Genomic DNA, 27,434 nt, shown 5'->3' with positions numbered 1-27,434 from the left:
AGAGCCGGGCTCGCTCATTTGAATCTTTTAGTAGCATTTCCAACATACACCAGGCAAACCCTTCCTATCAATGGAGACTGTTTGGAGAGTCTTTTTATTATCTATGCCCTTCTCCCAGGCCACCCACAACCCCCTTGTCCTGCTTACAATCCCTGTGTCATACAGAACTCCAGCCTCCTAGAGAGTGGCCACTGACTTTCTAAATTACTCCTGCAGTAAACTGTGATAAAGGGAAATGTTCTCACCTAAAATTGCAGTTGGCACAAATGGGTCTGTCATACATCATAAGCAGGTCAATGCAGAGAAAGTAAAAAGAGAAAGAACAGTAAATGATTGATGAAAGGCCCCCCACTTTTCCCGCAGAAAGCCATAGAAAGCATCGGGTTACAACACATCAAACGTATCAAGCATTATGGACAGCAAAGTGAGAGCACGGATTGATTCTGATTGCTAAGGGGTTATGAATGGATGGAACAAAGGAAAAATCTGTTACCTGGGTAGTAAGAATTGGGCACCGATGTGCTCAGTGTATTCGTTTTCATTGTAAAGGACGAGGGTGAAGACACAGCTGTAAATGAGAGAAGGACTAGTCAGCAATGGCAGAGAGGCAGTACCTGAAAATACAGCCCTCCGAGGTCACTCAGAAGGACACCGTGCTGGTAGAGACTTGACTGAAGAAACGCCAGACATCTACTGAAGTCTATGTGGTAAATACTGTCATTCCCCGCTGTCTCCAGGGAATCATTTGTACTTTAGGGGACAAACACCCTTTTATCACTTAAAAGATTTTCTTACTCTACAAATGAAGAAAAATCCTCATAACCTCTGCCGCCATTTTGAATGGAGAAATTCATTAGACTTCTATTTATTTTGACTTCTAGCCTTTGCTTGTAGAATTCTAGTATCATGCCAGCGTTTTTTTTTTTGTTTTGTTTTGTTTTTTTTAATAACTAAGGGTATGAGGAGGTGTCTACACATGGATTTTGGAGAATTTTCTGAAAGTCAAGGTTTTCACAGTTTGCTAACTCCTCTCTTTCCTCCTATTTTGGATATTCTGAGAGTTTTCTATAAGGTTATGACCTGGTTTACGAAAAATAAAGGTGATGTTTTGTGTGCACTATATTTAAGGTGAAAGCTGCATGCCTACATATTGTTCTATTAGTCTTTTCAGTCTTTTTAAAAATGCACATTTTTCAATCCTCTGAAAAACTCAGGATTTAACTATTAGACCTTTTCTCCCTCTCTGTTATTGGGAGGGAAAGTCGATCCCATCCAATTAATCTGATTTCTTTGAAAGTGGGTACTTCCTTTTTAAAAGTAGTTTGTGAACTGTCTTCAACATCTTAATTGATTAGTGCTTTAAAATCATTTTAATTTCATTCAAGTAATAAGGATAAATAATTTGAATGTGTTCAAGTGTTCAAGTTGGTTAAATGTAAGTCTAAATCTTAACTTTCTGATGTAGTTATATGATTTATTTGATGCTAAAGTTCCAGATCAGGACACTAATACCCAATTACATCATTTTATTATGGGAAGAAGTACCAAATCCCTGTGGATATTGAAGTTCCTCTATGACAGTGTTTTTTTTAACCACTGTTTATTTTTTTAAAATGTAGAATTAATAAATGACACACCAAGAACCAGAACCCAGGCTGGTTGTCATTTATAAGATATTTTTCTAAAATAAAGAGGTATCATATTTATAATGCATGTTTATGGTAAACTGCCAGGAAAAAAGAGGGTAATTGATGAAAATAAGAACAAAAAACCTGAGTACTTATAAAATGTGCTAGGGTCAGCAAGAATAATGTCTATTACCTGCAGACATTTTTATGTCATTGGCAAAAGTGTGCAAAGCAGATACAAAATAGCTGTTTATTTTCACCCTTTAAAATATATTTTAAATACTTTTGTCTTTAGTATAAAAATGAAACCCATTCCTACTATACATATTTATTTTTCCCCTTTGTATAACATATTAAAAGAAGATGGTACAACTCCCATTTGATTTAGTAGGCAGATTAATCCCCATTCTCATAAATATGCTTGTGCTTATTTTTAAATTCTCCAATTTCATTTTTCTATCTCATTTCTAAAAGCTACTCACCTCCCAGCCCTAAAAGACCTCAGACATACCCAGACTTGTAACAGGTTTGGGACTGGAAGCCTTGGGGTCTAATGAAGCCCTCTCCTGCACGTTTCCTTCCCCAGTAGTTCATAAAGTTACCGTCACGGTCACTCCAATGGTTGGGGAATGGACAGCACCTAGTCATTGCTCACAGAGTGGGAGGAAAATGGAAGGCCTAGCTGTGTTTCCTCTATCAGCTTTATTGACGGGAGGCATAAAATAATGGCTTGTGGCAGATGAGCCAAGGAAGCTGATACTGATTTCTACAGCAACCTTCTTTACCTGAGCATTTATGGATTTCCACAGATACATTCACTTTTTAAGAAATAACTGCCAAATTAAATTTCCTGACCAGAGGCAAATATCTCCTGTTGTTCAAACTTCAAAAGCCTAGAAACTAGTCATCTGGGCAGGCAATTCCTAGTAAATTTATGCGTGAGGAATTTCACCACGAAATAGGACATTTAGAACATTAACGGGTTATCCTAGAAAGTGAGAGCACCTATCCGTGTGGCCCCTTTCATAATGACGTTGAAGAACTAACCACTACTACCAAGATTCTAACCCTGTTGGTGATAGGCAGGACTATTCCCACCCCAGCCCACAACAGTGTATCATAAATTGCTTTATTTTGGCCATTAAGTGAATTATATATGTGTATGTATATATAAAATATTTGATACAAAAAAAGAGAAAATTCTATGAAAAAAGGATGTAGTTTGTGGGATACTGGAGTATACAGATTATGTCGTTTACACTGAAAATGATACTAAAGGGCAAAAAGCAATGACCAAGGATGAAGAAAGCCACCCTCCCCACTGGAGTGACAGCTGACAGAGATGTCTGCTAAACTCCTGCTCCACTGGGCCAGGAGAAACGAAAGTAATATTGTAGGATGTGTGTTCCTAATATCATGTGCATATAGATGAATGAATGTAGTGCCTCTAAGTAGGAAGAGTGGGCAACTGTAGCTACCATAAATAGAAAACAGTCTGCGGTGAAGCTCTGGGGAGCCCCGCTGAATGCAGAAGGGCAAAGTGTGGGAGAGGTGGACACTGACCACGTAGTGACTAGAGAGAGGGTGGGCAGATGGGATGCCTGGGGGCTGTAGCAAAAGAACAGGCCGAGCAGGTGGTCTGGACACGGCACACACTGTCCACATTGGTATCAGCCCTCTCACCCAACCCCCGAGACCTGATTTCTGTGCTTCTCAGTCATGGTTCTGGACTTTCTGCATTTTTATTAGTGTTGGTGATAGCTGCACATTTTTTCCATCCTCTTGCTGTCCAACATGCTAATTATGCAGCCAGTGTCAGTGTCAGTCTGTGGGCATGGATTTCACACAGTAAAGAAACCTCTGCCCTTGAACCCAGCATGGCCATGAACCACAGAATCAGGCATCCACGGGGGATTTACTTCTGGTCTCTGACAGGATCACCAGGGACACCACAACAGCTCCTTTTGTTCTTCACATACTCAACTGAATTGTTAGCTTTCTAAAATAATGCCTTGTACCTGGATCACAGGTGGCAGTCTGGGAGGGCATGAGCTGAAGCTTGGTTTACCCACCTGGTGTGAGATGTGAGACTTGCAAAGTGGAAATATAGCTTACCTTATTAATTGCCATTAATAGCCCTATAATAAAGGCAGAACCTGTCAGCTAAACAAATAAACAATTAACTTGTTACTGCCATTTAGTGAGCTGTTTAGAACAGGCTTCCCTGTGTAATTCCACAACTGGCTAGCTTACAAACAGGATCTCGACTGCAAAAAGGGTGATGAGAAGCAGATGTCTTCCTCTTCAAGAAGAGAAAAGCCTTCATGTCAACACTAAGGCTTCACAGAAACTTACTTGTGGCTTCCTGCACTCCCTGGTCTGGCCCTATCATCTCTGCTATATCTTCCTCTCCTATGCAACCCATGGCACAAAGAGTTTTCAGAATTGCTGAAAGGGATGGAGAAACTAATAGGGCATAAGAATTCTTCAGGGAGTTTTGTTTTTTATGCCCTAGTCCTATCCAGCATCCTGGAAAACCAGAGAAATGTACTAGAAGGTAAGACATGTGTGCACTTACATCTCCCGTTCAGATTGTGTGTGTCCATGAATGAGAACGCCTCGTCGCAGTTGGTGCCTTGCTCGGCATAGCTCTTGTCCATTGAGTTCACCATCACGGTCATCTCCTGCCTCGTGCTGCTCATTGTCTCCTTCCGCTTCTTGGCTAGTTTCCTTAGGACAAAGAGTTCATTATATAGACATGCATGAGAATGGAAAATGGGGCTTTGGCATGTGTACTTAGTAACGATCAGGAATAACTTCTATTGAATTACTCGTATTCATCCCTAACATCTATTTATGGTGCCTTCTTGATGTCAGGTTCTCTGCCAGCTGCAGAGACAAAGAGATGAAAAATACCCACGGTCCATCCTCAAAAACCCAGTGATATTAGGAACACACAGCCTACAGTATTACTTTCTGTTTCTCCTACTACATGTTAAATTAAAATGACCACTGGCCATAGTACAATGTGTTCATAATCTATTTACTGATAAGCTTCTAGAGCTACCAACTTTTTACTAAATTATTTTCTACATTCAGTGGCAGAGAGTAGATGCCCTGGTAAATACCTGCCAAACAAAACTGAAAGAATCCAAGGATGAATCTACGAGGCATATTATTGAACTAAAATACAAAAGTAGGCAAGAAGGGAAGAAAGCAATTATCATTGGAGGATGTGCAGAAAGGTTGCTGGCCATGACATTCAGCCTGACTAGGGTAAGAGGGGCTCACACCTCAGGTGCACAGGAGGGCATATCCCGACTTCTCAGGGAGCTGTGACGGGACTTAATTCCACATGACCCCAGATTAGGTCCTCACCTAGGCTGGTCAGCAGAGCAGAAGGTAAAGAAATTTCAAGTTGCTGGCTTCCCTTGGAGAGTTTAGCAGAGGGGTAAGCCCCTATGTCCCCTCCCTCCGTGGAAGAGAATGCAAAAAGGCCAAGGAAGGTAGAGAGATTTCCAATTCTTTTGGAGATACTCTGGCCTCTGAGTCCTGCTCCCTGACCACTCAAAACTCATAATCTCAAGTTACAAATACCTGGACAAAGCCATAAAAATGTAAAAGACCTGACATACAAATAAACAGATAAAGCAAAAATTTTCAGCTTTTACTACTGGAGGTTGTTTTATGTACCTGGGACAGCCAAGAATAAAATGAGAGATGCTTAAGGAAAAGGTATAAAGTGAGAAGGTTTAAGACTATTGCACCATAATACCAAAGATATTATATCCTAAAATATTCTAATTCTGCCTAAGTACCCGGCAGCATTTACAAAAGAAGATGGCAGCTCTTTCTAGTAAATCATCTTGACTGATTGACCTAGGACACAGCAGAATTTAAAATGAGCCACATAATCAAAATCACGCCCATATTAGGTGATTGCTAATGCAATGTAAGCCATTGACAACATTAGACCATATGGATAATCTTTATTGTCATTTCCAAATGCCACATAATCCAAATGCTTTCTTGCCTGTAGTTATAATAATCTTTTAATTTCATACATTGAAAGCAGAAGGGTTTCATTAATAAGTTGCCCTTTTTACTACTCAAAGTTGTTAAAAAAAAGATACATTTTAAATAGAAAGATGAAAATCATCTATAACTTCTAGGACAGTGTTAAAGTTGTACAGATTTTTAAAAAGCAACCAAGAGTGGCTTCTTTGGGAGCTGGCATTCTTCTGCCAGCGTGCAGACCATGATGATCTTCTCAAAAGCCCCCCTTTTTCCCCCCAGCAAGCCATGCTGGTCTGAGCTTGGATGCTCTCAACAGGTGTTCTGGACAGAGGCAGCCACCAGGCTTGGGCTCCATAGCTGTGGTTATAATAACACATTTTCTCTCCACTTCTGAATCTGCCAGCTCGTTGGAAAAGCATTCTTCAGCCAGGTCTCCCCAGGAACACTGAAGTGGAGGACTGAGATAATTAACTCCATAATTCGGGCAAAAAGTCCCCTTTCTGCTGGAATTTCTTTGACTTGCTTTGGACTGATTTATGCAGATGTCTGCCTCCATATTCTCTTTTGTTCTGCCCAAGAAGAAGGGCTTCGTCAAGTTCACCAGACTTCCCTCTTTCCCTCTTTGTCTTTTCTTGCTTGTGTTCTAATCTAATCCTTACAGGTTAGAGATGACAGCGAATGTGCTCCTGGTGGGGGGGGGGGTGGGAGGTGGGGGGAGGGGGATGGGGGATGTGTGCACCCATAAAAGCTAAGCTTGTACTGGAAAAGCTCTATCTCCTTTCTAATCCTCCATCTGTGTGAACTAATGTCAGTGATGTCAAGCTACGCACTTCGTTGCTGATCATTTTTTTTTTTTTTTTTTTTTTTTAAAGTTTTTTTTTTTCTTTTTGAGGGAGGGAATGAAAGACAGATAGCAAGAGAGGGAAGAGGGTCAGAGGGAGAAGCAGACCCCCCGCTGAGCAGGGAGCCCGATGTGGGACTCGATCCCGGGACTCCAGGATCATGACCTGAGCCGAAGGCAGTCGCTTAACCAACTGAGCCACCCAGGCGCCCCGTTGCTGATCATTTTTAAGCACAAAAGAAGCCCATTAAGGACCCATGAGAGCCTGCTCAAATTAGAGGTCCTGTCAGAGACCCACAGCTTTAAGCTTATATTAAGCACATACTCTGTTCATGAATATTCTTCAAAACTTGGCTCACAATGTCCTCAAGCTCCAGCAGATGGATCTCCCATGGAGGTCCCAGACACTATAAATTTCAGGTAAAAATAGAAATACAGATTTTATGTGGACTCCTTTAATTTTTAAGTGTTGTCAAATAATTCAAATTCAAAAAATTAAAACACGATGTGGCCCCAAAACAGCATGTTTGTGGTACTTCTGCTCTCCATTAATGTAACAGCACTTAGATACTTAATTGTATTGTCTATAGAAGGGAGTGGAAATTAACATACAGTGCCCAACAGATAGTGACAGTACTCTACAAGTGTTATCTCATATAATCCTAGTAATCTTGTAAAAGCCCTTCTTCCTAATTTACAGATGAGGGAAACGGGCCTCAGAGAAGTAAGGTGACTTGTCCAAATGGTAGAGCTGAGATGGCACTCCAGATCTCTTGACCCCAGAGACATTCTAGAACAGTGTGTTATTTCTAGTTAAGTTTCATGACATTACGTTTCCTTACAAGTTACCTTACAATTACCACCAAGTTGTATGAATACTCTATCTTCCCATAACTAAATATTATGCTTTGAAAAAGCAAGAGTAACTTACTAGCACCTAGCCAATTACACAAAGAGACGGTATTCAATATGCTTGTTAATTGAATTAATCATTATCATACCACAGTGTTATTAAGGAGAGTTTTTCTACAACCTACTTATCAAAAGTAGCTGGCTTGGTTATGGAGGTTTTGAGTCATTGCTTGGGGTTTTCATTTGTTCTCATACACAGCCAAATGCTGTAGTCCATAATTACAGAGGGCTGAAGAATGCTGGATTTAGAACTGAGGCTTGGGAATGACTGTGGATAAATGGAAGTTTTCACTTTCTCTTTTTTCTATTTCTCTTTTAAGCTTTGTGTTTCAGATCTGTATTTTTTTAAATGAAAACTTCAAACTTTGTGAACATAATGAAATAAAGTGTTTTGTGCAGGGAAACCCCTAAAGTGAAGGGAATTCTCTTTGCAATCTTATCTAAAGATGTAAGGAAATTTATTTTCCATTTTGATTTTTAACAAGTTGTTTGCCTAAAGTATTTCAATCTCCAATCTCCAAATTAAGACTGCATGAATCTCAAAGACCCTTAATAATAATAGTAATGATGATAATATCTAAAAATGGATCATAAAAAATTGAAGAGAAGACTTCTGGTTTACAGTCTAACATGTAAAGAGCTTGGAAGTTATCACTCTATTCTGACAAGTAAAAAGCTGAACAAACTGAAACTTGGCAACTCTCCTTAGCTTTGTCAGATAATTGAGGTCACTGAGGTCACAGGACTGCTCCCCAAACCATAGAGACAAACAGGTGAATACAAAGAATCATGACCCACCAGAGCAGAAAGCTCTGGGAGAACCAGCACAAGACTAGGAAAACCTAAGCTGTAATTGATCAGTTACTGGAGGCTCAGGAGGACAAGTCTGGGACTTCAAAACTCTAGGGGGCATCCAGTCTTAAAGGATCCCCCACACTTTTTTGAGTTTTATCCCCAAGAGCCCTATCAGGTCTACAAAGTAAAGACTGGAGAAAAAACAAAACAAAACCCTTCAGCTTCCAACAGAAGGAGGCGGAAAGCAGCCATTTTGAAATACACCCAGAGCAGAGCATTTCTGTTCTTCTTGAAAGGACGGGCCCTCAAGAGAAAGTATTACTACAGCCTAACCTGCTGGGGTTTTATCAAAGCCTAACTGATCTAGGCGAAGAGAAATACTCAACTCCAGCTCCCTCCAGCCATCCTGTCCCCCTTAGTGGTGGGTTACTGAGAAGCACTGGTGAAGGTCACAGCCCAGGGGCACAAATTCACTATAAGACTAAGACCTAATCATAGATCTAGAGAATGCCTTTCCTTCTCCAATACCTACTATCACATTATAAAAGACCTATTCACAGATGTTCCTTTTATTCAGTACACCAAGTCTGGATGTCAATAAAAAATTATAAGGCATATTAAAAGGCAAAAAACACAGAAGAGACAGAGCAAGCATTGGAATAAGAGTCAGATGGCAGGGATGTTGGAATTATCAGACTGGGAATTTAAAATAACTATGATTAATATGCCAAGGGCTCTAATGGAAAGAGTAGACAATATGCCAGAACAGATGATAACATAAGCAAAGATGGGGATTCTAAGTAAAAAAAAAAAAAAAAATCAAAAGAAATGCTAGAGATCAAAACAGCTGTTAACAAAAATGAAGAATGCATTTGATGCGCTCATTAGGAGAGTAGACATGGCTGAGGAAAGAATCTCTGAGCTGAAAGCTAAGACAAAAGAAATTTCTAAAACTGAACAGCAAAGGTAAAAAAAGACTGCAAAAAGAGAGAATATCCCCAAACTGTGGAACAACTACAAAGGTGTAATATACATGTAGTGAGAAACCAGAATAAGAAGAAAGGAATAGAAACAATATTTGAAGCAATAGTGATGGAGAATTTCCCGCTAATTATGTCAGACACCAAAACAGATCTCAGCAGCTTTGAGTATACCAAGAAGGATAAACACCAACAAATCTACACCTAAGCATATCTATTCAAACTGAAAAAAGTCAAAGATAGAGAAAAATACTTGAAAGAAGCCATGGCCAGGGGGCGGGGGGAGACACCTTACTCATACAAGAGCAAAAATAAGAATTGTATCTAATTTCTCCTCAGAAATCAGGCAAGGAAGAAGATAGTGGAGTGACATATATAAAATGTTGAGAGAGAGAAAAAATAACCTAGAATTCTGTACCCTGTGAAGTGTGAAGGAAAAGCAAAGATTTTCTCAGACAAAAATTGAGGGAATTTATTGCCAGTAGTCTGCCTTGCAAGAATTTTTAAATGGAGTTCTTCAGTAAGAAGTAAAATAATATAGATCAGAAACTCAGATCAACATAAAAAAGGGAAGAGGACTAGAGAAGGAATAAAGGAAAGTAAAATAAAAACTTATTTTTCTTATTCTTAATTGATCTAGTAAATAACAGCTTGTTCAACTTAATAATAGCAACAATATAGCTGATGATAGTTTATGTGTAAGTGAAATGAATGATACCAATGATACAAAGGATAGGAGAGAGGAATGAGGAATCCTTTATTATTATAAAGTACTTACACTATCTGTGTTGCAGTATAATGTCATATGAAAGTGGAGTTGGATTAGTTGTAAATGTATATTGCTAATTCTAGGGTAACACTAAAAAGAGTTAAAAAAAAACTAAGAAAGGAAAGAAAATGGAAAAATATAAAATGCTCAATTAAAATTACTAAGGCAGAAAAAGATCGAAAAACAAAAATAGGAACAAAGAAGGGCAATGAATAGAAAACAGTAACAAATATGGTAGAAAATAATTCAACAATATCAATAATCACTTTATGTGTTAATGGTCTCAACACTAATTAAAAGACAGAAATTGTCAGAGTGGATCACAAAACAAGACCCAAATAATATGTTGTCTATAAGAAATCCACTTTAAAAATGAAGATACATATAAATTAAAAGTAAAGGGATGGAGAAAGTTATATTATTATTGATCAAAAGAAAGCAGGAATTACATTAATTTCAGACAGAGGAATGTCAGAGCAAGGAAGGTTATGGGAAGTAAAGAAGGGCATTACATAATGATAAAGGGGTCACTTATCCAAGAAGACCTAATCCTTAATGTGCCTAACAACAGAGCATCAACTCATGTGAGGCAAAGCTGACAGACTGCAAAGAGAAATAGACGAATCCGCTATCATAGTTGGAGACGTCACCACCCCTCTATCAGAAATGGACAGATCCACAAGGCAGAAAATCAGTAAGGACATAGTTGAACTCAATAGCATCATCAATCAACTTGATATAACTGACAGCTATTGAATACTTCAGTTGACAATATTAGAATACACATTCTTCTCAAGTTCACAGAGAACATTCACAAAGATAGAACATGGTCTGGGTCATGAAACACACCTTAATAAATTCACAAGAACAGAAATCATGCAATGTATGCTCTCAGACCACAGTGGAACTAAATTAAGAATCAGTATGAGAAGACAGCTGGACAATCCCAACAATGCACAGAAATTAAAGAACACTCTTCTTAACACATGGGTCAAAGAAGAAACCTTAGGAGAAATTTTAAAAGTATTTTAAACTACATGAAAATGAAAACACAACTTATCAAAATTTGTTGAAGGCAGCAAAAGCAGTGATTAGACAGAAATTTCTGGCATTGAATGCAAATACTAGAAAGGAATAAAGATCTAAATCCAAATATACAAAGAACTCTTAAAAGTCAACAACAAGAAAACAACCTAATTAAAAAGTCAGAAAAAGACCTTCACAGACACCTCACCAAAGAAGCCTTACAGATGACAAGTATATGAAAAGATGCTCCACATCATATGTCATCAGGGAGCTGCAAATTAAAATAACAAGATATCATTATGAACCTATTCGAATGGCCAAAATCCACAACATTGACAACACCAAATGCTGATGAGGATGTGGAGCAACAGGAACTCTCATACATTGCTGGTGGGAATGCAAATTGGTACAGCCACTTTGGAAGGTATTTTGGCAGTTTCAAACAAAACTAAACATACTCTTAGCATATGATACAGCAATCACACTTCTTGGTATTTACTCAAAAGAGCTGAAAACTTATATCCACAGAAAAACCTGCATACAGGGTTTACAGCAGCTTTATTCATAAATGCCCCAACTTGGCTGCAACCAAAATGACTTTCAGTAGGTGAATGGATAAATATATACTGTGGCACATCCAGACAATGGAATGTTATTCATCCCTAAAAAGAAATGAGCTATCAAGCAATGAAAAGACATGGAGGAAAAAATGCACATCACTAAGTGAAAGAAGTCAATCTGGAAAGGCCACATATTGTCTCATTCCAACTATCTGCCATTCTGGAAAAGGCAAAGCTGTGGAGTCAATAAAAAGATCAGTGTTTGTCAGGTGGGGAAAGAGCCATGACTAAGCAGAGCACAGAGAATTTTGAGGTCAGTGAAACTATTCCGTATGATGCTGTTAGAGTGGATACATGTCACTGTACAGTTGTTAAAAACTACAGCATGACACTGCCAAGAGTGAACCCTAATGTAAGCTATGCACTTGGAGTAACAATGACATGTCAATGTAGGTTTACCAGTTGTCACAAGTGTACCACTCTAGTGCCGGGTGTTGAGAGTGGAGGAGGTGGTGTGTGTGTGTGGCAGAAGGTATATGGGAAGTCTCTGCCCTGACTGCTCAATTTTGCTGTAAACCTAAAACTGTTCTAAAAATAAAGAAAAATTACAATAATGCCTGGAATAGAATTAGAGGGAGAAAAAAATGTTACAGCCCTAAATTTCCAAACTTGAATAAAGGTGGGGAAGAAGAGAAATGTGAGACGGATTCAAATTAAAAGAATGGTCCTTCATGCTCATTATATTCCATTACTTCTCTTATATTTCCTGGCATAAAAATAAGAAAAAAAATGCGATGGGGGTGAAAGAAATGGGAGAAAACTTTTTGGCAAGTTATTCAGTGTGTGACAGTATGCATTAGGACCGGTAAAGAAAGCATGGTGAAGAATGAACTCTTGAGCTATGTGTCCTTCAGAATGGCTGCCAGTCAGGATCCAAGTGCAGCATGGTTGCAAAGGAAGCAGAAGTAACTCTTCCTCTTATCTCCGCTCTGAAACTAAACTGACTGGAAATTGTGAGAGGATCACGATGGAAGGGCATGTTGTCACAGATATCCAGCAAACTCAAGGGGAAGGAATCCAAGGCTCAACCTCAATATGGACCCTAGTCACTCTATTTATTGTGACTCACCAAAAAGCATGGCTTCACCAAAAAGCATGGCTGCCACCTCTCCCACTCCTATTAGAGACTCTGCCATGTTGGGTTATATCAACAAAGATCGTGACTGAGAAATGACTTAGTGGCACTCACCTGAAGATCAGTTGTTGGCTATAGAAAAGATGTCTTCATTTTTTAAACTATTTGTCATTTAAAAGTCTATTGGGATGGGGGCGCCTGGGTGGCTCAGTCGTTAAGCGTCTGCCTTCGGCTCAGGTCATGATCCCAGGGTCCTGGGATTGAGTCCCGCATTGGGCTCCCTCCTCAGGGGGAAGCCTGCTCTCCCTCTCCCACTCCCCCCACTTGTGTCCCCTCTCTCGCTGTGTCTCTCTCTGTCAAATAAATAAATAAAATCTTTAAAAAAAAAAGTCTATTGGGATGGCAAAACTTGAGGATTTTCAAATTGCATATAGACATAAGAATGAAGAGGCAAATGGCTTTCTGGTCCTGGCTTCTACAATTAAGCGTGTGCTCTGACTTAATTAAGGACTGAGGTGGAGGCTGGAACCAAGAAGAAGTATTTAATTTTTCTCACAGTAGGGATGAAATAGATATTGGCTGAGTCAAAGAATGCATACATTATACCAAATTGCTAAGATCCAGCTGAATAAACCTAAGCAAATAAGGGGCTGTCTCCTTAAAGATGGATCTGTGAGGGGGCGCCTAGGTGGCTCAGTTGTTAAGCGTCTGTCTTCGGCTCAGGTCATTATCCCAGGGTCCTGGGATCGAGCCCCATGTCGGGCTCCCTGCTCAGCAGAGAGCCTACTTCCCCCTCTCCCTCTGCCTGCCGCTCTGTCTACTTGTGCTCTCTATCCCTCTGTCAAATAAATAAATAAAATCTTTAAAAAAAAAAAAAGATGGATCTGTGAGAGTTACCAGGTAATGTTTTTAAAGGTAAAATTTTAAGGGAAAAAACAACAATGGTCTGACACTTTATTATTTCAGTTCAAAAGAAGTAGCACTACAAACAAAAACAATGAGGACAACATTATAAAAACTTATGTAGAACTTCAGATAAGCCAGGAACTCTATGTTCATTAACTCTCTTAGTTCGTACAACAGCCCAGTGAGGAAATTACTATTATCATTCCTATCTTAGGGAGAGGGAAACTGAGGCACAGTGGCATTAAGTTGCCCAAAGTCACAAGGCTAGAGAACTCTAGACATGTGGCATTGTTTTCCTATGTTGAGATAAAATCATCTCCATGAGAGTGTCATTGGCATCATGGACCAAAATTCATCCATTGCTTAAATCTGGATGCTGAAAATAAAGGCTATTTACTTTGCCAGGTGGGACTTTATAGTTGTTGACCGAGTCAAGAGTGTTCTTCTAATATCACTGCTAACTGTATCATCATCTAAGAAATGCACTCAATCTGTCTCTTATAGACACAGTACCGTAAAGCACACTCATTACCTATCCTGCCGCCTTCTGGTTTTCATTGACTAGTAAACATTGACGAGTAAACATGGCATGTGTTTATCACAAAGAATACAGTTTCATGTTAAGATGAGTTAAGATTTTGCTCTTTGTTGGGTCTCTTTCAGAATTTACCTCTTGACTGTGTGATGAGATAAAATGACCAGCTGATGTGGCTAAAGGAAGACTTGTCTGACACACTCATCTTTCTACCCTGAGACTGAGAAGTGGGGACGAATTTTACGAACACATCACTTTAGGCTACAGCTTTATTTCGGGTGGCCTAGTGGTGAAGATGCCCAGGAATGCCTCACGGCAGGTCAGGGCATCTGCAAAGGAACACATGCCAGGAAGAGAAGTGAAAAACAATGTCCATCTCTTAGACAGGTAGCTGTCAGGATCTCTCTCTCTCTCTCTCTCACACATACACACACAGACGCGTGCACACGCACGTGCATACGTGCACACACACGGGCATAACCATGTGTATTTCATGTTGAAGAGGTTCAAAGAACAGAGTTCTATCACACAAACGTAATAAAAATTAGCCTTTCTCTCCCAAACTTAGACGCTAAAAATGAAATAATTGGAAAAGATAGGACTTCCTTCTAAAAGTAAGTTGAAATTAGACGAATTACATTTCTCGTGGCTTTAAACACACAGCCAACTCATGGATGTTGATGTTTTACCTTTTTCTAAGTGGTGAAAAGGAACAAAAAAACCCCACAACTTTGAAAAAATAATTTGAATTTAACATTATTCCTATAATGTTTTTTTTTAATGTTTAAAAATCCTTTGGGTCAATCCTGAAATGCACTACGTTATCACACCCCCTCATTTTTACCTATCTGCTCAGGCACCTTCCCCACTTCCCTAGGTTTTCTTTCCCACCAAAGAGAAATCCCTTGTGAGGCCGTAAGGCCCCCACGTGCCCCCACTTTGTTCCATATTTGGCTCATGTGCCTGGAAGGTGAGAGCTCCTGCTTTGTAATCATTTGACTTGTGTTTTAAGCTGAATTGCTCTGAACACATGCTGCCCAAGGACCAACACACACACACACACACACACATTCTGTTCTCCAAAATCCACCTGCCGATAGTGCTCTCCCAACAAACCCATCCTCCTCTTGGGAGTAACTCACAGCTCCTAAGAGCACGTAAGGTAATTTCCCAAACCAGCACAAGATTTTTAAACATTAAAAAAAATCAGCAATAAAAATAATAGATGCAGTATGTCATCTTTAGTAATATTTTGTTTAGTTTTATTCCTCATATCAGGGCAATATGGATCCAGAGGGATTGGAACCAGCCATGGCATAGAAAATATGAAACAGGTACAATTCACAATAGAGCAAAATGGGAATAAAGTGACATTAGTGATGGTGGGTCTCCACTCATAGCCAGCTTATGTTGCTGAATTCCATGTGTGCACATTATCTTGAAATTTAATGGTTCCAAAAATGTCACTCTGCAGCAAGACTAAATTGGTGTACTGTTGATCCTCTATCAGACTATAAATACAAGTGAGAAAGAGAGGAATTTTTAATGCATGTCATTGGAATGGTACCTCCAGTTGCTTCTTGATAAAGTTTGTTAAGTTCACTGAAAAACTGGAATGTCTAACAAAAACAGTAAGCCATTGGTATCTGCACATAGGGAAAGTGGAGACCATTGAAAAAGAAAACTCCATGTTCTAATTTAAGTGGTGATATCATCATAAAGTCCAGGTAACCCTTTGGATATGCAGAACTAAGTATCCAAGAAGCTCATACACGCACAGGATAAAATTTTTGAACAAAATCATTCTATTCCAAGTTTAAAATATAGCTGCTGGTTAATTTATTGAGGAGCAAATACAACCTATTTCTTTAGGACCTCTAGCAACCGTCATGGAACAGAGCAACTAAAAGAGTTTAAGCCAGAAGCACTAGCTTTAACCCAAAAAGGGATGTCTCTCTGTGCATGGATCCAGGGGTCATTCACTAGGCAGAACGACCCCTTGAAGATGTCTACCTCCTAATCTCGGAACCTATGAATATGTGTTATACTACATGGCAAAAGAGAATTAAGGTTGCAGATGAAATTGAGGTTGCTAATTAGCTAACTGTAAGAGAAGGAAACTATCCTAAATGATCCAGGTGGCCTAAGGAATCATGGGACATCTTAAGTAACAGAACAGTAGGTCAAAGAGATGTGGTGTGAGAAGGACTCAACCTACCCATGCCGGCTTTGAAGGAAGGGGTCACAAGCCAAATAACCGAGTGGTGTCTAGAAGCTGAAAAAGGCAAGGAAAAAGATTCTCCCCTAGAGTCTCCAGAGGGGAATGCTGTCATGCTAACACCTTGATTTGAGGCCAGGGAGATGCATCGGACTTCTAACTTGCAGAACTGAGAGATAATAACTTGCCACCAAGCTTGTAGTGATTTGTTACAGCAGTAATAGGAGAATGATACAACTGCATTTAATCAGTGTCCAGATTATAAATATTATCAAATTATTAAATATTTAATATTGCAGGCATTTTTGTGGTCATTTGACTGACCATTTGGCTTTTCTAAAACATGTATTTACTAATCATTCTTCCCAACCCAGGCCTACAGTTTCTTATTAATTTATCCTAAATCATGGTCATTTTATTGTCAAAAATATTCCTTCCTCCATGGAAAAATATAAAAATCACACTTACAAAATATTTACCTCTGATTCTGAATTTGTAAGTTTCTCTTTTTATAGATAAAGGCAAAGCAAAATAGATTTATTTTAGTATTTTGGTACAAAAGTAGTACAAATAATTTGGTCTTCATGTGCTGTGTGTGTGTGTGTGTGTGGTGTGTAGGGGGATAATGGGAAACAAAGGGTTTTTTTTTCAAAATTAAAATGAAATCTCAAAAGTATCACCAAAGTTGTTCTAAGTTAGCATTTTTAACAAACTGTGTTTTCCCACATACTCACCAATCCTTGATATCAGTTACAAAAATGTTTGCTAATCTGATGGGTAAAAAAAATGGCATCTCACATTGTGCAGATTATGCACCTGATTATGTGTGAGGCTGGTTATCTTTTCAAATGTTACTTAGCTATATATACATTGCTAGTCTATAAATTGCCTATGTATATTTTATATCCATTTTTCTATTTGGGTTGCCTTTTCTTATTGATGTTCAGATTTTTTTTAAAAAGATTTATTTATTTATTTATTTATTTGAGAGAGAGAGACAGAGAGAGAGCAAGTGAGCACAGGGTGGGAGAGGCAGAGGGAGAGGGAGAGAGAGAGACTCTCCAGCAGACTCCCTGCTGAGTGCAGAGACTGACGCAGGGCTTGATCCCATGACCTTGAGATCATGACCTGAGCCAATACCAAAAGTCTGACGTTTAACCAACTGAGCCACCTGGCGCCCTGATGTCCAGATATTTTTTATATTTAGGCTACTGGTAAGTACTTTGACATATAAATATTAAAAATATTTTCTTCAAATCTATGGCTTGTTTTTAAATTTTGTTTACGGTGTTTTTTGGTTTACAGAAGTTTATAATTTTGATATATTCAAATGTATCAATTATGTCTACTATTGTTTTGAGGCATTCTCTGAGGTCATAAAAATATTCTATATTTTATTATATGCTAATGACCTTTTTCTTCCTAGTGACAAAGACAAAGGGGATGAGTTAGATGTTGGCTTGTCAGATATGGCAGAAAGATAAGCTGACAACAGGGCTAAAGATGGTGGTGAAGGCAGTTGACATGGGTCTAGAAGCAATGGCTGTCTTGATTCAGTGATCACCCTTTGCAGCCAGATTGTTGGAAATGCCATTTCCCACTAAAAGAAACCAGGGTTTCTTGAAGAAATGGCTGATTCCAGTCATGGGGAAGACAGTGTAAAAAATGCATTGAGAACATCCAGTCATGCCAGGAAACAGGGAAGCTCTCAAAGATTTTTGGAGTGATCTCAAAAAAACACAAGAGACAACTGGAAGGCGCTCCTATTGGCCAAAGATCAGATACTTTGAACATCCAAACACGAATTACTGTAAAATATTCAAAAATATCAAACATGTTAAAATCCCTGAGTCCACAGCGATACTGTTGGCCAATGTATAAAGTTGTTATGGCATCAATTCATTCTGAAACTGGAAAATAATGGGAAGAAATCAAACATTTATCTCGAGTTCCTACATGAACTGTATTTCAGGGTAACCAAACAGTTAAGTAGAGAATGGCACTTAATAAATACAGACAGAATGATAGAATTAGGATGTCACCATTCTGAAACCCCTAATAAAATAATAGATCTAGGCAATCATTATCAGTAGCTTAAAAAACCATTAAGTGACAGGCTGATGTGGAACTTTATAATGGATGGATCGGGTTGGCAAAACCACCACCCCCCAATCAATCTGAGTATCATGTATTTCTTGATGCTGAGTACAAAGCATCACCTATAAACAATTCTTAACAAAACAAGAAACCTGAATCTAATGAAGCCTCTAGTTCTTGCCCCAGTTCATAGGAAACACAGATAATTAAAGGACATATTAAATGACACTACAAGAATACATCAGCCAAGTTCACAATGTGGGAAATTCTATAGGATGAATGGTTTACTCAACAAATAAGGGAGGGTATAACATATTAGTCTATGTTCTGAATAAGGACTCATATAGGAAAAGTTAGGTGACCAGAACAAAGTTCAGGTCTCCATTATTTTAATTCATTGTTTCTAACACAGTCTGACCAAGACCTTTAGCTTGACAAGCTCATAGGACTAATTTTCATATAGGCAATTTGGTTTTTTCATGTTTTGATGGAAATTCGTAGAACTATGAATTGAGATGCACGTACCATATAAAGCCAGTGAACCGACTGTTCCAAATGCAGAGTTCAAAAAGTAACAATAAGCCTGATTTTTGAACACAAAAAAATAGCTTTTCTTTTAATTGAGCATTTCACCCTGAAAGGGGCGTCTCCTTTTCCTCATCGACTGTCTTTCCCCTTTTCTGATTGAACAGTCACACGATTTAAATAAAAAGAGAGAAACTGAGCCTACTCAGGTGATAGCTGTGTGATTCTTAGCAGCAAATAACACAGACATGAAAGACATTTCCTGCAATGTATAACAGACTTTCAAATTATCTTTCTCTAACTAATTAGCATTTTAGAAAAATTGGGTTTAATCATTAAAGAAGCCATCTGCTTATCTGGGAGCTGTCTGGTGAATAGGTCTGGCAACTTTCAGGGGATATATGCCCAGCAGGTACCGCATTTTCTTTTGATTTCTGAAGCAAAGAGAAAAACTCTACCATCCCCTTTTGCACCCCCAACTAATTCAAACATAATGACCTGTCTGTGTCATGCTATAGTGCTCTTCACTCACATCAAAGAGTTAAAGGGGAACAGACATTGGGTAGAAGGTATTTGAAAGCTTCTCTCACACATACTATATATACAGAGAAGAGATTTGTGACTTTGTTTAATTTATAAAACAACTGCTTTTTCTCCCCCTGTACTGAATGGCATGACAGCAGACATATACTGACATTTGACATTTGACGTAAGTCCCAATTGTATGAGGTGTTGTCTTGAGCAATTTGAATAGTTAAGACTCCTGGGGGTGAGGGAAACAGCAAAGATGAGCCCATCACATGCAGATTTCATTTTCAATCATGTCACTTTGGATTGCTGGGTGGCCGTGCAAGGCCATGTTCTGTGAAGGGTCTCGTCGCTGAGTCAAGGAGAATCCTCATAAGTCATTCCGCCAATGACTCTTAGAACTAAAAACATTATGTGAAAAATATCTGTAATATATGAGGCCCATATATTAAAATTAATAGAGTTGTAAACCTCTTGCCAAACTATCCATTGGAAAGCTTGGCTGGATTTCTATCCAGCAACTCTGGGCCAGTGATCTGAAGCACTGTTAACATTTCATTCTGACAAGATACAATAATTAATACTTACAATTGCTATTATATGGCTATACACTTCCGAGCTTATTTATCATAAGTCAACCAACTGTAAGGCAAACACATAAGGTACGAGCTGCCTCTGCTGAAGCCCTGGTGTCACTCTGTGGAAGGCTTTGGAGGTGAAGCTGAGAAGCTGGGACATAATGTTTAGACAAGAAGAGTTACGCAGGGCAGAAAATAATATAATAGGGATCACATTTTAGGAAGATGAATTTTCCATTTTCTCTTATCTCCTCATACCTCCATTAGCCCTCCCTTGCCTGTAGGATGAATGCTTATTTCACCAAGCAAAGAGCAGCCACCAGAGGACAACCCCACTCCTCCCGCACATACTTGGGCAGTTCTGGCTTCCCACGTGAAAGACACAGAAACTTTGTCTTGGTTTCCCCATATATAATGGGGAAAGCATACCAGCTACTTTGTAGGGTGATCAAGAGGGTTAAATGAGAATAAAACACCCTTCCTAATTTTTTTTTTGTAGAACTTATATTTTAATAAAGGAAAGTCATTAATGTGATAAATTAGAAGGTAGTAAATGTTACAGAAAAAGGAAAAGTAGAACAGAGTAAGACTGGGAGTCCTGTGGGGAGGAATATGGGTTGCAGTGCTAAAGAGAATGGCCAAGAGTCCCCACTGAGTAGGTGACTTTTGAATAAGCACTAGAAAGAGGGGAGAAATTCAGCCAATGGATATCTTCAGAAAGAGCTCCTGGCACAGGGTACAGCTAATGCACATGTTCTAATGCAGATATATACCTGGAAAGTCTGCAGAATAGGAAAGAGGCTACTCTAGCCAGCACAGAGAGACTAGTAGGAAAGAAGAGGAGTGAAGTAAAGAGTTTGGAGGTGGGGTGGGATATACAGGGGTCAGATTCACGTAGACCATCATTTGTCATCGTAAATATTCTTAGTAAAATGAAGAGCTACCCAGGGCAAGGGTAGAAAGAAGAAAAGCTAGGAAGTGATAATAATAAAGACAGAAAAGGAGTTGCTGCTGCTGGTTTTGAAGAGATCACAAGTAGAGGAATGTACACAGGTTGCTGCCAGAAGCTGGAAAAGGTAAGGAAATGCATTCTGTTCTTGAGCCTCCAGAAAGCACTGCAGGCCTCTGACACCTTCATATTGGCTTGAGTCTTGTGTTACACCTCTGACCGGCAGAACTGCAATACTTATAGATATGGGTTGCTTCCTCTCTTCTTGAGTTCCCCCCAAATATCCTGAAATTCCCAAACCTACCAGGAGGTGACCTTCCTTATTCACCTGGTAAGGTTCCCGGGAACCAGACAGGGGCAATCTGGCAGGCGGTTGGACCACCGGACAATCCAAGCAGTACTCCTATACTCCTGTCCTCCGCCCTTTTTTTTTTTTTTTTTTTTTTTTTGCATTACATAAAAATTTTAATAGAGCAAGGAGCAGTCCATCCTGCAGCCGATCCCAACCTGAGGGGAACCTGAGCAGTGTTCCCATCCAATCGTCAGCACTTAGGAACAAGCTAGAGCAGGAAGGTAGAAAGCAAAGCAGTGGGCCCCAGCCCCTGGCGCCCTCGAGAACCTGACCGCTCTGAATGGCAGGCCTGGACTCTTCCTCTCCCTCAGCACTGGCCCCCCTCTCCCCACCCTTCCCCTCCTCAATCCCCCGCAGGAGGACCCAGCACCAAGAGCAGGCAGGGGCTCACCCGTCCTGGAGGCCACCCACCTGGAGCTAGGTGAGCGGTCGGGCTGCAGCTTGGGGAAGCGTGGGGGCACCGGGGGGCTGCCCAAGAGCCGGCCGCTGCCATTGCCACCCCAGGGAGGCACAGGGAGGGCATTGAGCAGGAGGCACTCCTCCTTCACCTGCAAGCAGAGCGCCATGACTCCCCACCCTGTCCCCAAGCAGTGGACACTTCTTACCTTCCCTTTCCCAAGCAGCTGGGCAAGGAGGGTGTCTGGGCCTGACACTTTGCCTTACCTCCAACTACTTACCCACTACACCCCTTCTAGTCTCTCCAGCCTGTTTCACTCTGAGAGCCCACATACACCATCTCCCACGGCCCTGGAAATCCATCATGAAGGTAAGAGAATACAGAAGTAGATCCAAAGAGAAAGTCATCCTAGTCCCTCCTCAAGGAAAAGGAAAGTGGTGTGACAGGGAGAAGAAAGGGAAGGACAAGTATCTGCCATCTGGATCCCTTCTTATAAAGAAGTCGAATACTCAAAGTGGACTCCCTGTGGACAAATATAGTTGGGAAATTCTATGTTAGGTATAAATAGGGTTCCTTAGTGCAGGACTAAGGACTCAATAAATAGAGGAGGGAAAAATGAGACCAAACCCTTTTCTTAGAGCTGAATGCTGTTTATATAATACTGCTGTTTCTTCGTGGAAAAGATGCTTTTCACTCTTGCCCAACATTCATTCATTCAGCATTTTGTAAGCACCCTCTGTGAGCCTAGAAAGGTGCTAGCAGCTTGGGATACAGGGTGAAGAGGAGAGTCCTTGCTTCGGAGAAACTCGCAGCTGCTAGGATAGATAGGCATGTGGACAAAGCCAAGGCAGCAACCAACAAAACGTGTTATAATACAGCCTCCAGAAAGTATCAAGGCACATGGGAAAATGAGGGAATACACTCTGGATTATCATCTGGATAATGCTTTTCTTCCTGTCTATTCTTATCCTACTCTGCTGTGACAAATTCTCCTAATAGCAGTTTGCAGAATAAATATCCTCTCAAATCAGCAGTAGCTAAGGGTAGAAAAAGAAATAGAAGAAAGAGAGTTCAAGGTCAAGGTAAGCAAAATGCCTCAATTCTCCAAGGGTAATCACTTGACTATTACTTCATCTGATTATTCTTCTTTTGTTTATCGGGATCTACTATCCTAAGGGTTTGGTGCAGTATTTGATGAGTAAACTGCACTGACTCTGATGGTTCTCATTAATGAGTATAAAGGTGATGTAGTGTTTAATAACATCCATCAGCATATAAGTGCTTACATTTAGTCCAAAGTAAAATTAGGTATTAAAGACATTAATGATCTTTGAATAGGTAACTCAGGGATGATCAAAGAAAACACTCCTTTATAAAGTGAACCAGTAATTATGGCCATAGGTGTCAAAACAGATACCCAAGAGCTAGATTACATCTTGGCTCTTTTCCCCAAATGAGTCTTATTCAGGAGAAACTATAGCTTCCTATCTCAAAAAAATGATATGGATTTAGCAAACCCATCTCCTACATGTTGTTTTTTTCCCTAATTCTCTCTTGATAGTTACTTCTAATGGGACAGGTCTCCCTGGGGAATGCCCCAACCTGGCCAATGGGAGCATCGAGTGTAAATTTCTTAGCTTTTTCAAAAGAGAAAATGAAAAATGGATCCCTTTGTGTGCATGTGTGAGTGTGTGTGTGTCTGGGTGTGTGTGTAAGGAAAAGCAGGAGTATTTTATGACTGCCCTGTGCTGTATAAAAGGATTCTGATAAGTGGCTTGCATTATGTAACATCTGCATGCACCTAAAAGCAACTTGGTATGCATATTTGAAGGACATAAGTTCAGAAACAGTAGAAACACTTTAAAGGTTCTCAATTCATTACTCACGGTTCCCACATTTTCTTGGTCTTGTTATTCCCTCCCTCTTCCCCTTTAATCCACATTGTTTCTTTAATAATTTCATATTAAGTTTTGCGGTTCTTCTTTGTAGCAATGTAATGATCATACCATGGAATGCTTCTGCAAAGCCATACAAGTTGAGCATTAAAAGATCGGGGGTGTCTAAAAACCGAAATGAGAAATAATGCCTTCACTGGAAGCAAGGCTGAGTTCAAACATCCTGCAAGGCTCCATATTGCCACGATGAGGCAAGGAGCCCCAGAGCTGGGCATCCCTTCCACACTCTCGGCACTGAAGGAAATCCTGACTTTGATATTTTATGGAGCATTTTTCTCTTCCTGAATTCCTCTCTTTCCAAAGACAGGTTCACAGCGGCCTGAATTCTACGTATTCTTTGGAGAGCTGTAATGCCACTGTTCCTCGTGAGAACAGCCAAGAGAAGGAGCAGGGGGTCTACTGCTCCTGTTCTGCTCCTCAGTGCTTTTCCTTTAAACCCGCGGAAGGCTCTGACAGCCACTGCCGACGCTTCCCGTACAAACTGGGGAAACGAAGACAGAGGCAAATGAGAATCAGAAAATGTTTATTGCTGTTGAGCACCACACTGCCCCTTTGCCATGGCTCCCCAGGTCCCCCATAAAAGTGCAGCAGTTAATCTGCTGTTTTTTGAAACCACCTAGAGAAGTTTAATAGACAGTTATGAACTAATTGAGTGTGTCTGTGCTGCTGTCTCCTCATTCATCTTGCTTATTCAATTTAACTCCCTTAGTCTTCCATAAGGCACAGTGTCCCTGCTGCTCAAAACAGTCGCTTGCTGCAAGAAAAGCCCTGGAACAACAGGAAGCTAATAGTTTAACTGTTCCTCTAAATTTGTTTGACAAAACTGACATTTAGTGCATTATGTCACGTTGTTGGTAATCTGCAATTTACCCCTGGGCGTGCAGTGGATGCTCATTTTATTTACCTCTCATAGTTAAAAGCGTAATTAATATTCCACTCTGTAACAAAGATTAGAGATTTGACAAACATTGTAATTTAAATTCTCCATTATAGCAAACATTAAAATCAAACATCTTCCACACGCCCCATTGCATAAAGGACACGTGTAGCTGTAATTTAACTTTTTAGTTTTTAATATCACAAACTAATTTCTGCTGTCAGTTTAATGAGCTGGAAAACACAAATCTTGCTGCTCTCCATGTGGGCAAGGGCTGTGAGAGATGAACCGAAGGGAGAGAGCACACCAATTTCTTTCAAAACATATTTCTAAATGCACCAAGCAAATTGTGTATGTGTAGTCTAGTAAATGCGATGTGATGCTATGGATTCCTGAAACCATTTTATAGCTTTGAGAAAAGAGCTGCAAAAATAAAACATTTCAAGAGAGAAACAGAGAAATTACCCTGATATTTTCTAAAGTCAAGGTGTGTGTGTGTGTAAGAGATCGATGGAAACATAGGCGGATATTGACCACATACAAAACCAAACAACAAAGCCACGCTTGTGCCTATGAGACTTCAGATGAGCAAGGTGGTCAGGATGATGTCCATTACCAACACAGAGCCCTTTCCAGAACACCAAAGGTAGGACGAGGTGGCCAGCCTACTGAAGGAGTTCTCAGAGAAACACTCTTTTTTTTTTTTTTTTTTTTGAGAAACACTCTTCTAATTCATGCCAATTTTCACCAGAATCTCAGCTTCATAAATTTTATGTGACTGATTAAAATTATTGTATGTGGAGTACCTTCAGGCAGCTAAAATGGCTCATTAAACAAGGAAGCTAGCTGGGAATTATCAGTAATGTAACAAATTTTGTATACTATGAATTTGATGTCTTTAGAAAGAATGTAGGAAGAATATTTAAGTCCCCCTCCCCCATCATAGCTGGGCTCAGAGGGAAAGGAAGAAATGCCTTGATCTCAAAAAGGCTTGGGCTACTCCTGCTCTTCCTCCCCCACCCGCAGAAACCCACCAGCTTGCAGACTTCTGCGCAAGACTTCATTAGTCACTGCCAACTTCAATCTGCTTCAGTTATTTTACGTTCAGATCCCGGGAGGAAGCGTACTCTCTGGTGCAATTTCAGGCTAAACCAAAGATAAACTGATTCACTTTAGAAAACGACAAGCCAGCATGTCCCAACTTATACTAACATCTCACAACACGGAGAAAAGTATGTGTAAATATTATTAACCTTGCCAAAGTCTGAAACGAAAGAGATATGTATATTGCCAAGGAGGAAGGTTTCCAAATGGCTTAAGAATCAAACACTCCACACAAAGCTGTTTCCATAAACAACACGGCTCTAGAGCGAAGCACATTCATTTCCAATCTCCCGGGGGTATGCGAGGGCCCTCCGGATCGATTTTCCAGAGAGAAGTCGGTTATTCTCCCAAGCATCCCATCTTAGCTGTATTGAAAGAGTTACTACATAACTCCTGATGAATATCGATAGCATACTCAAAATGAACATCTTTGCCAGCTCTTTGTAAAAAAAAAAAAGAAAGAAAAAAAGAGCAGCCATTTCTATGAAGCGCCTGCAGTTTCTTTCAAAGTGCTCAGGCATGCCCGTGGAAATAATGTGCCACCATATGACTCAGAGACAGTTTGTAAACCAGTTGGGTGAAAAATTAAATCAAACCGTACTTTGTATTTAAAAACAAAATTTTGGAAAAGAGTAACCAAAGCAGAGATCTGGCCTTTCAGGAAGCAACACAACACAAAACAAAACCATCTGCCCCAAAAACCATGAAAAATGAGTGAAAACAAACTAAAACAGGCAGATTATCAACACAGTCACACTGAATCACAGAAAGAGTATCAGAAAGAAAGGAATGTGTTTTCTTTACCTTACAGGATATTGTGAGGGTTGACATATCTGAATTGTTATTGTTGTTAATGTGTAGATATGACTGTAGTTCTAGAAATAACTTATTTACTTACTGAAATTAATTAAAATAGGATACCGAGGTCTCCTTTCAACCACAAAATTATGCAAAACTTTAGTTCACCTAAATTTCTATCTCCAAATATCTGAGGTCATTGGGAGAATTTCTGATACAGTGGCCAGACAATCCTATCAAGGATAAGGTAAAAAAAAAAAAAAAAGAGATTTGGGGACAGAAATAGAAATAGAAATCCAAGGTAAAGTTAAAAATGGAGCAGAAACAGAGGTTTTTACGATCAAACCAAACAACAGGGAGGAAAATGAGGAAGAAAGCAGGGTCACAGAACTGCACTCTCCGTGAGCGGGCCCCCGTGGCATATGCTCTAACAGAGGCTAAGTACCCTTGGTTATTAGGAGAGCGGGGGAGAGCGGGGGAGGTCATGGGAAGTATGTTGTCGGCTACTTTATGTAGCATTCTAAGCTGTTTTCATTCAAAGCAGCTGAGTTACTCTGTATCTCAGGGAACCAGATAAGAAGGGGGAGGTAGGTGCGCCTGGGTGGCTCAGTTGGTTAAGCTCCTGCCTTCAGCTCAGGTCATGATCCCGGGGTCCTGGGATTGAGCCCGCATCCAGCCCTGCATCAGGCTCCCTGCTCAGTGGGGAGTTTGCTTCTCCCTCTCTCTCTCTCACCCTGTCTCTTGTTCAAATAAATAAATAAATAAATCTTAAAAAAAAAAGAAGCAGGAGGTAGGGCTACAGGAAAGAACTAAAATAAGGAAAGAATAATTGAGTCTTAAAATCAGAAGGGTTTTGAACAATTGCCCATAATGCCTGATACGTGGGACAATGGCTCTTAATATGCATATTCCCAGGAATTAGGGAAAATGCTTTTACAAGTACCTTCATGAA

The 27,434-nt window shown here is 39.9% G+C and overlaps 1 protein-coding gene across 1 annotated transcript in view; it reads right to left on the bottom strand.

Annotated features, from left to right (window-relative positions):
* PTPRM (protein tyrosine phosphatase receptor type M) overlaps positions 1-27,434 on the bottom strand; it is an 812,937-nt gene that overhangs the window by 156,146 nt on the left and 629,357 nt on the right. Inside the window, exons 16-18 of the mRNA XM_044921209.1 lie at positions 4,207-4,358; positions 494-568; positions 246-272 (exon numbers count right to left, since the gene is read on the bottom strand). Coding sequence (XP_044777144.1) covers positions 246-272; positions 494-568; positions 4,207-4,358 — 254 coding nt within the window. The remainder of the gene's footprint in view (positions 1-245; positions 273-493; positions 569-4,206; positions 4,359-27,434) is intronic.

This window comes from Neomonachus schauinslandi, chromosome 14 (assembly GCF_002201575.2).
Source record: "Neomonachus schauinslandi chromosome 14, ASM220157v2, whole genome shotgun sequence".
Taxonomy (NCBI): domain Eukaryota; kingdom Metazoa; phylum Chordata; class Mammalia; order Carnivora; family Phocidae; genus Neomonachus; species Neomonachus schauinslandi.
The sequence above is the reverse complement of the archived record's forward strand: the minus strand, read 5'-3'. Positions and strand labels throughout refer to the sequence as shown.